This window comes from Medicago truncatula, chromosome 6 (assembly GCF_003473485.1).
Source record: "Medicago truncatula cultivar Jemalong A17 chromosome 6, MtrunA17r5.0-ANR, whole genome shotgun sequence".
In the NCBI taxonomy this organism is placed as follows: Eukaryota; Viridiplantae; Streptophyta; class Magnoliopsida; order Fabales; family Fabaceae; genus Medicago; species Medicago truncatula.
This window is the reverse complement of record NC_053047.1, coordinates 15,913,512-15,926,188: the sequence shown is the minus strand read 5'-3', so window position 1 is coordinate 15,926,188 and position 12,677 is coordinate 15,913,512. Positions and strand designations below refer to the sequence as shown.

At 32.8% G+C, this 12,677-nt stretch overlaps 2 protein-coding genes across 2 annotated transcripts; both read left to right on the top strand.

Moving 5' to 3' along the window:
* Window positions 1-6,903: 6,903 nt before the first annotated feature.
* On the top strand, window positions 6,904-12,212 carry LOC25496280 (multiple organellar RNA editing factor 5, chloroplastic/mitochondrial). The gene is made up of 4 exons (XM_013596560.2): window positions 6,904-7,229; window positions 7,722-7,822; window positions 7,926-7,991; window positions 11,911-12,212. Exons 1-4 carry the CDS (start codon window positions 6,904-6,906, stop codon window positions 11,940-11,942), a joined length of 525 nt encoding a protein of 174 aa, XP_013452014.2. The 3' UTR covers window positions 11,943-12,212.
* Window positions 9,736-10,738, top strand: LOC120580831 (ATP synthase protein MI25). Its single transcript, XM_039834977.1, has one exon. The coding sequence runs from the start codon at window positions 10,137-10,139 to the stop codon at window positions 10,725-10,727; it is 591 nt and encodes a 196-aa protein (XP_039690911.1). The 5' UTR covers window positions 9,736-10,136; the 3' UTR covers window positions 10,728-10,738.
* Window positions 12,213-12,677: the final 465 nt, after the last annotated feature.

Genomic DNA, 12,677 nt, shown 5'->3' with positions numbered 1-12,677 from the left:
CATGATCTTTACTCACATCAAGTGACATCACAATCATTCTAGTACATAATCAATTAGATTTGTCCATAAACACATTTATATAACAAAATTTAGAATCTCTTCAGGAGTTCTAATATATATACGATTATAAAAAATTCATTTCAAATCCTTAAAATGGACAAATGATGTCATCTTTCTAATAGATTTGAAAGTATGTTTCACTCAAATGAAATCCTTCAAGTAGTTTCATATAATACAAATAAATTGTAGCACATTTTTATATAATTTGAGCCTTTCATGTGCTACTGAACTTAATTAAGTATGAAAAAGTTATTGGATTCACTTCTGGTGAATATGTCTTTTAAAATAAATGGTAGACATTTACTAATTCACTTCAGGTGAACATATCAAACTCTTTATATATGTAATTTACCATACTAATTCCTTTTTCGCGCAAAAAATCATATATAGTTATTTACCTTCACACCTTCAAATGTGCAGACTACAAGTCCAAACAAAGTCTGCTTCATGAAACGAGTTTGATTTCAGTAGAATTGTCTCTTTCCATTCTGTAGATATTTTCTTTATCTATAATCTTTAGTCGACTTTAACACATGATCCTCATTATTACTTATCACATAGCGCTATATTATATGCAAAAACACATCAACGTTGACTTCATTTCGGTTCCATCTCATTCCATTGAGATCTTGTATTCATGACATAATTTACCAATATTTTATAAGTTTCAGGTACCTGATTAGTTCTTCTGGAACTGAAAAATCAATTATGTTAGAAAACTCTTTTAGAGTTTCTATATCCTCGTTTGAGTTATCTTTCCTTTAAGCTCCTTTTCTTATTCAAAGCTTTTTATATTTGGAACCGATTGATCTATCATGCTTCAGGCACGATGAAGACTCATTTGCAATATTAGATTATCCGATATGGACATCTATTTCGTTTGGAGCATTAGCAGCTAATAAGATTTGTTTACCTTTGCAAATGAGTTATATCTTAAGGATCAAGAAGAGACAATAATATTTTCTTTCAAATAATTTATTTGAACTTCAGGTTCACAATTTTTAGCTGCTTACCATCTCCCCCTAATATTGGGAAAACCAAACCATCAATTGATAATCAGTCTACTAGGCTATAAACAAGTTGGCTCAATACAATTAAAGATAGATGGAGATTTATATCAAATACATTTTCCCAATATTCTTTCAAGATTTATCAAAATGCATTATATTGGAGCAATTGTGACATACACAACACATCCAAAAATTCACTTTGATGAAAAATATCAGGTTGTTAACCTTAAACCAATGATAAATTAAGGGGAGAACTTACATATAGTAATGTGTTGGCTTGATGCATATCAATATCTCAATATACAAAATTATTGATTCCCAAAATTGAGTCTATAAGGCATGATCTCATAACCAAAACAGAGTATATAAGGTATGTTCTGATAAGTATAAATCATACAATTAACTTTAGACGTCTAAAGAATGGATCTTCCAGTCCATTTTATTAGCATATGCTTGTTGAATATCAATTTCAATTGAAAAATGATACTTATCAAATGATTTCTGAAAATTTCAGAAAATAAACTCTTAGTCAAATTTGTTGAGAAAATAATCTCACAAACTTCTGATTGTGAATATACATGTGATCATTTAGTTGATGCATCGATTCAAATCATATAATATCCAAGTGATTCACATGATTAATGTATTAATTTAAATAACACCTTATATAGGTGAGACACTCATTTCTTTAAATTGTCAACTTCCCTTAGGAACTAGTAACACAAAAGTCACTAGATTGAAGAATCTTCTGGCTCTTCAATATATATCCATAATAATTTTATTTTTTTCAACTAGTTTATTTATCATAATAGATCTGGGACAACCCAACGAGTCTTGCCAACAATAAATTTAATATAATTTGTAAACTTCTGGTTTATGATATTATGTGCTTACATTGCACAAGTAATATAATATGTAAACTTCAGGTTTACATTAATATGTGAATCCATTGCACTAATATAAGTGTATTATAAATAAGAGACAAAATAAATTTTCCACTACACTTATTTTCTCCCGAGTATATCTCGTAATATAGTGATTTTTAAAATTAAAATTTTATGAGAATGCAATCTCAATGTTTAACTTTGTTCCTCCATGTAACAATAAATTAGTTATTTAGGAGCCTTCGATAATTTATTTATTTTGAAGTGCAATGCTAACATTGATTCCTTGCATCATAATTTATGAAAAATATTCCTGGTTCTTCCAAAATGCATGATTGAAACCATATTATTGTAAAAAAATAATTAATAACAATAAATTTCAAATATCATAATCATGCTATAACCCAAATATTCAATTTCAAATGAAATAAACTTAAATCTTATATATACGAGAGAAAAAATCATGTCAATATTGATTCACTACATGTGAATATAAATATTTACCCATATATTGTAGAATCAATATTTCTCAAAATTAAAGAATCAAACCTTTGTATAATGTACTACCAAATTGAATCACAAAAGTTCAGATTCATTATTAAAATACAACAAATCTTCCACAAATATATATCCTAACCAAATATATAGCATTTATTTATTTATTTAAACAATAGGATATAAAACATTGTTTTTTTTTTTAAATAAAAATAAATTTCAGAACAAATCAATTCACCTTAATTAAATTAAATCATTTTTTTTTTTTTTGAAGAAACAAAAATGGTATATATTAACAAAGGCGGTAAAACCTCCTAAGTACAAGATGTACTAAGAAGTCACCGCTCAAAGAGTCAAACAAATGTAGTAATTACAATAAACCGGGTGCGTCGATACCTAAACAAAGCATAGGATCCGACCACCACCTTTGAGAACCATACACAAATGTGGCTTTACTAGCTTTTAGCCACCATAAAGAGTGTAATTTTACTTTTTCTGATAAGCCTTCAATGGATGTTTGGGTATTATTAAAAAGTCTGTTGTTGCGTTCATTCCAAACCATCCACACACAAAGTAACCAAATGAGCTGCAGAAAGGATCTACGCGCCCTCGTATGACCTGTACAAGTAATAAACTGAATAAAGTGGTCACTAAGATCATGGGGATCAGCTCCGGACACGCCAATCCACGCACGGATATGCTGCCAAACTGCGCCAAAAGTAGCACAATGAAGGAACAAGTGATTTGCGGTTTCTGCAATACCGCATCCAGCCACACACCCAGCTGCCTCGACTGCCAGACACCGACGCCTCACAAGATTGGCTTTAGTTGGAAGCCTATCCCGAATCAAACGCCAAGCCAGAATGGAAACCTTCAAAGGAACCTGCTTATGCCAGACAAGGTCTCCGACACCAACAATTGGAGGATCGGCAACAGTAGTTAGAATTTGATAGGCCTCACGCACTGTGTAAACATCATCAGTGTTGGACTCCCAAAGCCACCTGTCAGAAATATCAGACTGCAAAACAACACCATTAAGTAATTGCCTACACTCCTCTACCAACTCCTCCTCCCACACCCACAAAGGTCTCCTCCAGTTCCACGCCCCTCCTCCACTCTCCCACCCAAGAGCAAACACATCTGCCACCGTACATAGTTTGTTATTCGTTAAGTTAAATAAACGTCTAAACCTTGTCCGAAGAGGGACATCACCAAGCCACCTGTCATACCAAAAGTAAGTAGACACGCCATTACCTACCCTTCTCGAAACCCGCTCCGCAAACCAACTCCCCTCATCGTCACCCATCCCATCCCTAATCTTCACTACTTCCTTCCACCAAGATGAAGTACTCCGGCCCCCTACCTCCAACCTCCCTGTCTCCTCACCATATCTCGCTACCAGCACCCTATACCAAAAACCATCTCTATCTACCAACATTCGCCAACACCATTTACCTAACAAAGCACTATTAAACTCCCTCAGCTGTCTCACTCCCAACCCTCCATACTCCTTTCGTAAACAAACAGAGTTCCAAGCGACCCAGGAAATTTTCCTGTTATCCTCACTCCCTCCCCAAAAAAATTTATTAAAAATAGATTCAATGACAGAGATTATACCTGACGGAGCTTTGAAGAAGGAAAGGGCATAGACAGGCAATGAGGTCAAGACAGGCTTGAGAAGAATCAACCGACCCCCAAAAGAGAGAAAGCTACTTTGCCACCCCGATAATCTAGACTTTATATTCGTCAACACAGGTTCCCAAAAGGCTAACCTCTTCGGATCACCACCAATAGAAAGACCCAGATACAGAAACGAAACTTTACCAACTTTGCAATTTAAAATAGAGGCTGCTTCATTCAACCATGAATTTTGAATATTAATTCCAACCAACATACTCTTATGAAAATTCACTCGCAAACCAGACATCCCCTCAAACAAAATCAACACGGCCCTCAAAGCTCGGACATTAGCCCAACTTTTAACTCCAAGTAACAGAGTATCATCAGCCCTTAAATCTAAATCTTTATTTGCTAACAACATATTTCCGTTTGATGTTACAATGATCAAATACCCATACTTAATAATTCAAAACAAATATTTGTATACATGACATATTGTATATATGACATTTATGTGCATATCGATAATGGATCATAAATAAGTTTAAATCAAAATCAACAAGGAATTGCCCAAATTACACGAAAGCACATCCATAAAAATAAAATAAAACAGACATATTGACAAGACCAAATTGATGTATATATCTCCTTTATATGGAACTTCAGTTTTCCGAAAGTATAGAAAATTTTCTACACCTAAAAAAAAAATGGCCTACTATAATTTAGAAAAGAGTCTATATAGTCTATATGAGCCGAAAATCAAGAACTTAAAACATGATAATTTAGGTGCCAAACACGATTTTGGTGAACTTAAAAAAGCCAAAATCGCATGGGATCAAAATTTTTTATCGTGAAATCAATTTGCTTCTAAAAATAATGATTTTATAAAATTTTTATTTCAAAACAAAAAATTGTGACAATCAATTAAAACAAAATACATGATTCTAATTGGTGTCTATCAATCAAATTGACAATGAATCCATAACAAACAAGAGCCATAAAGTCAGTAAAAAAAACGGACTTAGTTACATTATCGTTTTTTTTTTTAAATATATAGAATTTAGAAAATAATTTTAGATCAAATCTTAAAAAAATAATTGATACAGTTTGAATCCTTAATTTTAGGAAGAAAAATTAGATATTTAATTTAATATTATATTTGAAATAAACTCAAACGTAAAGATATGTTTCAACTTTCAAATCAATTATAATAATATTTTTATTAACTTAGATCCAAATAAAAACTAGTTGGTTTATTTTAGACCCAACAAAACAAAACTGGTTTCAGCAAAAATTTGGAAAAAAAATCCACAATTAAAGGAAACAATCTCAATCAAACAGAGATTTCTTTTAAAATTAAAACCAAAAAGATAAAATAATAATTAAATCAAGGGATAATTTCAACTTAATCTTAAATCAATAAAACATGGAAATTTGGTGGAAAAAAAAATACACACCAATTCACAAAAGAAAAATGAGTTTTTTTTTTAAAGAACTTTTTCACGAACTACTCACAATCAAATCAATTATTTGTGCAATCTATGCATCACTATTGAATTCTTCAGGAATTCATGGAGAATAAAATTGATTGATTTTTAAGTTTTTTTAAGCTTTTCAAGAACTATATAACAGATCTAATTTGTTATTTGTACGATCCTTCATGGATGTATCACTACTGAATTCTTCAGGAATTCATGGAGGATAAAGATTTGATTTTTAAGTTCTTCAAGAACTATGCAATAAATTTAAACCATAAAATAATTCTCCAAGCAATCATTCCTTCATAGATTAACGCTTTTGAATTCTTCAGGAATTCAAAGAGAAAATATTAAGTTCTTCAGGAACTACGCTGTTGAATTCTTCAGGAATTCAAAGAGAATAATATTTAGTTCTTCAGGAACTACAGTTTTGAATTATTCAGGAATTCACAAAGAATATTAGTGAGTTCTTCATGAACCACACTTTTGAATTCTTCCAAAATTCACATAGGGTAATATTGACTTCTTCAGAAACCATATAATAGATCTCTTTGATTTTATAATACGAGATCAATCCTTATGCAATACTTCAGGAATGCATATGGAATAAATAAACACAATAATATAATACAATTCACATAATAGTGGTTCAATGTATCTCTAAGAAACTGATTTCAATTGATTGAATTATAATAGTATAGTCTATAATCATCGATATGAAAATTAAAACTTATTTTCATATAAATAGATTAAAAAGAATTACACACCTCAGTTGGTTAGAGTCTCGTGCTGACAACGTGTTATGAAACTATTAGAATAAGAAGAACAATAACAAGATTAAAGGGAAGAAGAGAGAATAGAGAGAGAAGAAAGAAGATTATATTATTCTCTTGTGATGTATAATTAGGTTACATATGAGTTCTATTTATAGAGAAATACAATGACGTGGGGAGCAATCACAATATGGCCCAATAAGCTAACAATATGATCAAATAACCCAATTGCTATATGGATATCCACTTGTAATATTCATAACAATATGTTTGTTAATTTATTTTTTTTTATAAATTACATATGTCATTTTTTTTACTTAATGTATTTTTTAAATATTCAAATTTATTTGAAATTATTTTCAACTTTACACTAATAAATGTACTTTATGAATTCAATTGACATTTTTAATTCGATAAATTTTTATTTTTTGACAAATTTATTTAACTAAACTTGTTTCACTATTTATTTATTGTATATTTTATTTAATAACATTAAATGTTATATGAATTTATCAAAAAAATATATTATATGAATTAAAAGCAAGGTCATAAAAAAAAGTGAACACCAAAATATAGATTCATCATGGCAAGAATCGTTTCATCTTCCTTTACACGCCTCTCCACCCAATTCACAACGCGCCTCTTCTCAACCACCGCCGCACTCTCCAAACCTTCATCCCTCACTCTGCTTCGTTTCGTCCCTATGTCCCAAACCATCCGCCAATCACTCAATACGGCTGCTCGTTTCGGCGGAATTCACAGCCGTGCCTATTACTCGTCGAGCTTGTCAGATGGCGGCCTCGATTACAAACACTGGGTCATCGCTATGGATAATCCTGGTGGTAAAGATTCTTCTTGGCAGGAGAAGATTGATTGTTACATACAAACCCTAGGACACGTTCTTGGAAGGTACGACTGTTAATTTGTTATCAAAATTTATGCATTTCAATACTCTTCTTGGAAGTTGGAGTTTTCTAGTGAGTGAAACTCCAACTTCTCTCTTAACTTTCTTCTCTTTCGTTCATTGATGAGGGAACCTAGAGTCACTCCTCTATATCTTTTTTCCCTTTTCTTTCAAATCAAGTTTTCTTTTTTTATGATTTCATCGTCTAAGTACGACGTTGTGTTGTTTTTGTTGTTTGAAGGTCCGGAAGCATGTGAATTTTGGTGACTTAGGTTTTATCATATTATTTGTAGGCATTTTGCTGTTTTATGCTATTAACTTGGGTTTAACTTGGGTGCTGTCACAGATTCACCTTTTACGTTTTTAGCGATGTGATATAATCTATCGATTTATTTGAATTAATGAATATGAAAAACTCTTTTTGGATTATTGCTTCTTTATTTTTATTTTTATTTTCTTAGAAATGTATGTTTTGAAGCCCTAATTTTGGTTTTCAGTGTGGTGGAAGCTAAGAAGAAGATTTACAGTGTGTATTGTTTCAAGAAAGAGTTTGGATTTGGCTGCGAGATTGACGAGCAAACCAAGAATAACCTCGGAGGTTTTTGCTCCTTAAACAATGTTGCATTTCAAAGAATTATTTTGTTGTTTATTATTCGTTTTCTTGTGTAATGTGTTTTGTATTTTTGTTTCTCTTTGACCAGTGATGCCTGGAGTTATGTTTATACTTCCTGATGTATACATGGATATTCAGAAGAAATACTATGGTGGTGAGGATTTTGTAGTAGTGCTTTCTTAGTTTCATACTTGATCTGTTTCTGTTTTCTTAATTCCATGCATTTTTAGCTCATCGTGCTGATCTTTCATACTGATTTGTGTTTTACTGCTTTGAAGTTACCATTTCTGATCTAATGATTTGTGACATTTACCTGTTTATGTTTCAAAACATTGATTCATTATAACTAAGTAATAGATTTTCTATAGAGCATTCTTAATTAATTGTAGGCATAATTGAGGGGCATTGAGGAAAAGTGTTGCTTAATGTTCCGCAGGGGTTTCCCTTCTTTCTCTTCTCCCATATGTTCCTTTTTTAGTAAGAGGGATTTCCTTTCGATTTGGTTGTTTTTCTAAGGCCGAAATTGTAAAAATAGCTTCTAATGCGGCAATTCACAAAAAACCCAAGAAAATTGACTACAAAGATCCTATTCATACTAAAGACTTTTGGAGACACCATCCTAAAAGAAATACTAAAATAGATTTTAAAAATATGTATAAGAATGATAATATTTTGGCTAATATTATATTTATATGGTAAAATATGCGGGGATAAAAAGCATCGGTTTTGAGTCCGCTCAAACCCCTGCGGAACTTATTGTTATTTAAAATTATATTCAAGGGTCGACCCACGCCCCGCGCCGCCTATCGGCAGCCATAATTCGTCTTTTATGGGGCCGCTTTTTTTTACTAGGAACTGCTGTAATAGCTATTTCATTCGTTTATTTATATATTTATTCACAAAGGTTTAGTTTAAGAAAGAAAGGGGGGCTTGATTCGACAAAACCGGATATGTAGGCGGGGAGGAAGGACAAAGGAAAGAGTTTCAACAAATTATCATCTTTCTCTCGCACTGAAGTCCCGATGGCAAACTATATTCTATATAACATTTGAATTTCTCTTACATTCCACGTTTCCGAAACGGATCCTATCAAATATTTTACATTTTCTATGATCATCTCTATTTTAGGTATTCGGGGAATCCTCCTTAATAGACGAAATATTCCTATTATGTCTAGCGGTGAAGCTAGCATAAATTTTACGCAGGGGCCAAATTTAATGAAAAAATAAAATATTTTTAAAATCAACATATTAAATTTAGAGAAAAATTTAATTTTAATCCAATAAATTATAACTTTTTAGGTTTAGGCACTACAAAAAAATTATTCAATTTTTGCCTAAACAATGAGTGTTTTTGGTCATTTAATCTTGATAACAGCAAATTAAGGACTAAAATTAAATAAAATATTAGAAACTTAATTTAAAATCGAGAGTGTTCTATAGACTGAAACCAATTTAACCCCAAACTTAACTAATATGTTAAAAAAACACAATAATGTTTACTTACATGAAATGTAAATTAAAACAATAACAAAGAAAATAAAAATTGACAATAACTGTTTAAAAAAGTTGGGCACAACAAGTTAATTTTATTCATTATATGTTTAATTTGTTTCTGACTATTGTTTTGACAGTTTTTATTCTTACAAAAGTTTTCTCCATATTTGTTATTGAGACCGAAAATGTTAAACTAATACAAATAAATCTATCAATCCTGTAGTAATTTCTTAACTTTCTTATTTATGCTAATTTTTACCAAATAAATTTGTTTGGGGTAGCTAAATAATTTTTATTTGGGGTAGATAAATATAAAAACATACCAACCTATTCAAGAATAATATTTTTTTTGGGGTAGCCATGGCTACCTCATGCCAATGAAGGGAACCGCCCCTGATTATGTCAATGCCAATTGAATCAATGTTATTAGCTGTGAATTCGAACTTTTTGGTATTTTCCGTTTCTTCGGATGATATGATGGGTCAATCATTTGCTTCATTGGTTTCAACGGTGGCAGCTGCAGAATCAGCTATTGGGTTAGCCATTTTCGTTATAACTTTCCGAGTCCGAGGGACTATTGCTGTAGAATTTATTAATAGCATTCAAGGTTAAACATGACTCCTAGAGAATTACCAAAATACGAAGTTATCTTTTCTCCTTTCGTTCTCTTCTTTTGTTTTTATTTTTACTTGGTTGGCAGGGTCGGGGCCTTTCTCGCTGGGCGAGCGCATCCGATTGATTCTAAAGTCCTTTCCTAAACCACTTCCCGTTTAGTTGCTGAAAGATAGATAGAACCTTTCTAAATGAGATTGAGTTCCACGAATATGCAAGCTAGAAAGATGCTATTTGCTGCTATTCCATCTATTTGTGCATTAAGTTCGAATAAGATATCAATCTATAATGAAGAAATGATAGTAGCTCGTTGTTTTATAGGCTTCATCATATTCAGTCGGAAGAGTTTAGGTAATACTTTCAAAGTCACTCTCGACGGGAGAATCCAGGCTATTCAGGAAGAATCGCAGCAATTCCCCAATCCTAACGAAGTAGTTCCTCCGGAATCTAATGAACAACAACGATTACTTAGGATCAGTTTGCGAATTTGTGGCACCGTAGTAGAATCATTACCAATGGCACGCTGTGCGCCTAAGTGCGAAAAGACAGTGCAAGCTTTGTTATGCCGAAACCTAAATGTTAAGTCAGCAACACTTCCAAATGCCACTTCTTCCCGTCGCATCCGTCTTCAGGACTACGATCTAGGCACAAAGTTTCACTTATTAGTTAGGAGGAGATTTATCCCCCAGTGTATCTCGAAAGCAGAAAAAATAGAACTCATTCGAGAGAGCTTGGTGGTCTTAAGAATGGTTCGGGTGGGGGGTTCTCTTAAGAATAAATAAGACGCTAATAGAAGAGCGGATCCAATACAAAGACAACTTTTTTCTCATGAAGCAGCTTTGCAAGAAAGGAGTTAGTTCCCTCCGGGGGTTCCTGATAGCCAATGCTTCCTACGCTCCAGCCCTTAGCCCTGAACTCCTTAGCACAAGCACTAAGTAAGCCCGTGAAGGCCTTCAATATCGCACCTACTAGGACTGAAATTGAGTTTTCGAATAGGACTACTTCTTTCTTTTCTGTATGCTAGGGCCGCCCGCACGCTTTAAGGGTTGTTGAACGTGTTGCGGTCAGATTTTCTTTGAAAGCCGCTCAAGCAATTTATTTAAAGAAGAGCAAGACAAGATAAGGCTCGAAAGCAGCGAAGAAAGTCGAGCTGTGAAATCGGTGTGGTGAGGTATTGGAAGTGTTCAGCGAATATAGATAAAGAAACTAAAAAAGAGCACCGTGCTATACTGGCAGAGCTTCAGCAAAACTAGGTAGGTAGCTTTCGCTAATGAGAGATGGATTGGGGGATTATATTAGGTCTCCTAATTAATGGAATTAGTTTTATCTTGATTAGTTTCTTTTTAAAGAAGCATTCTCCCTTTACTCGATCTTTAATTGAATTATCAATAGAACGCAATATTAAGGAAGAGGTCGAGGACCACAGCAGGATCCTATCTGATCTTTGTCGACACAGGACTCGAAGCCCCCTGCTCAAACAAAAGGGTAATCCTTCGGAATTTGAGTACTCCATCTTGGCAAAGTTAATAACTAATAACTCTCAATGTCATTGAGTAATGGCTAGCTTTGAATGCTAATGGACTCATACAAATTCTCTCTTTAGTCCTCTTCTGTTGCTTCCCAAATTTATGGAGTTTCTAAATCAAATGAGATTATACATTTAATCACTTGATGACACCTCTCTTTTCAAAGCGTGCAATGTTCTGTATACAAATACCATACCATTAAATATGAAATTCAAACTCATGTGACAAGCCACGGTCTTGAAAGAATCACTAATAAAATTCCACATCTAGAAGCCCATCTACTGCGAAATTTAGAAAAAAATGGAATTGTTGTGAGTATACTTTGTCTACTGTTGGATTTTCTTTTTATAGTTTTGTTCTTGTTTTACTTAAGCCCTCTATTTTCTTATAATACCGTCTACTTAGGTTAATTAATTGCCTCTAAATTATGTTGGTGCAGGTGAATTACTTGTGAATGGAGAGGTTGTCTAGAGACAACCTCCTTTGAGTTCGGCTGAGATGGTGAGTTTGGTGTTAATCGGTATATAGTTCCCCAAACCCTCCACTATCCATTGTTCCGTAAGAAAAAACAAAGTGTTTCCTGTAAGTCCCATATCGGTACGCTACATGACTAAGAAAGAGCTTCCTAACTATATGTAATGGATTATGATGTTATTTTTGATAGACGTCAAGCAAACGGAAGCGCCCATGCTCTTGCACGGGCAGCTATGTCGCATGCTTACGGTGTTATTTTGATACTATCCTCAGTTGTATTGCTACTATTATTATGAATGAAATACCATGAGTTTGTGTTGCGTCAAAATATATTTATATTAAGCGCAACAATGAAGATTTTGTTAGTCATATAAGGTAATTGACTATAATTTTATGTTTTTGTTGGTTGAGCCGATTTTGTTTGGTCGGTGTTTAATATTTATGTCCTTCATTGTTGTCAGTGTTAGATATTTATCAATGTTCATTGTTCTCGCCAATGAGTTCTATTGTTATTTCTTTCAGAATTTTTTTATAATTTATCTCATTCATTGTTGTCGGTGTCCAAATCAGGTTCTTCAGCACTGCTAGTCACAATTTATTTGTCTTTATAAAAACAAAAGTATTCGATAAGTTATCCAATGTTGTTCAATAAGTTTATTCAATAAGTGAGTTGATTTCTACCAGAATGGTTTTAGCCTTCATAGCTACAGGTTTATGGTTTTGGTATAGTTA

Excerpts from the sequence above, each read along its gene's own strand:
- LOC25496280 (XM_013596560.2), top strand. The coding sequence starts at position 6,904 with ATGGCAAGAATCGTTTCATCTTCCTTTACACGCCTCTCCACCCAATTC. Across the intron at positions 7,230-7,721 it reads CTAGGACACGTTCTTGGAAG|TGTGGTGGAAGCTAAGAAGA; the intron begins GTACGACTGTTA and ends TTTGGTTTTCAG. Across the intron at positions 7,823-7,925 it reads AACCAAGAATAACCTCGGAG|TGATGCCTGGAGTTATGTTT; the intron begins GTTTTTGCTCCT and ends CTCTTTGACCAG.
- LOC120580831 (XM_039834977.1), top strand. The coding sequence starts at position 10,137 with ATGAGATTGAGTTCCACGAATATGCAAGCTAGAAAGATGCTATTTGCT.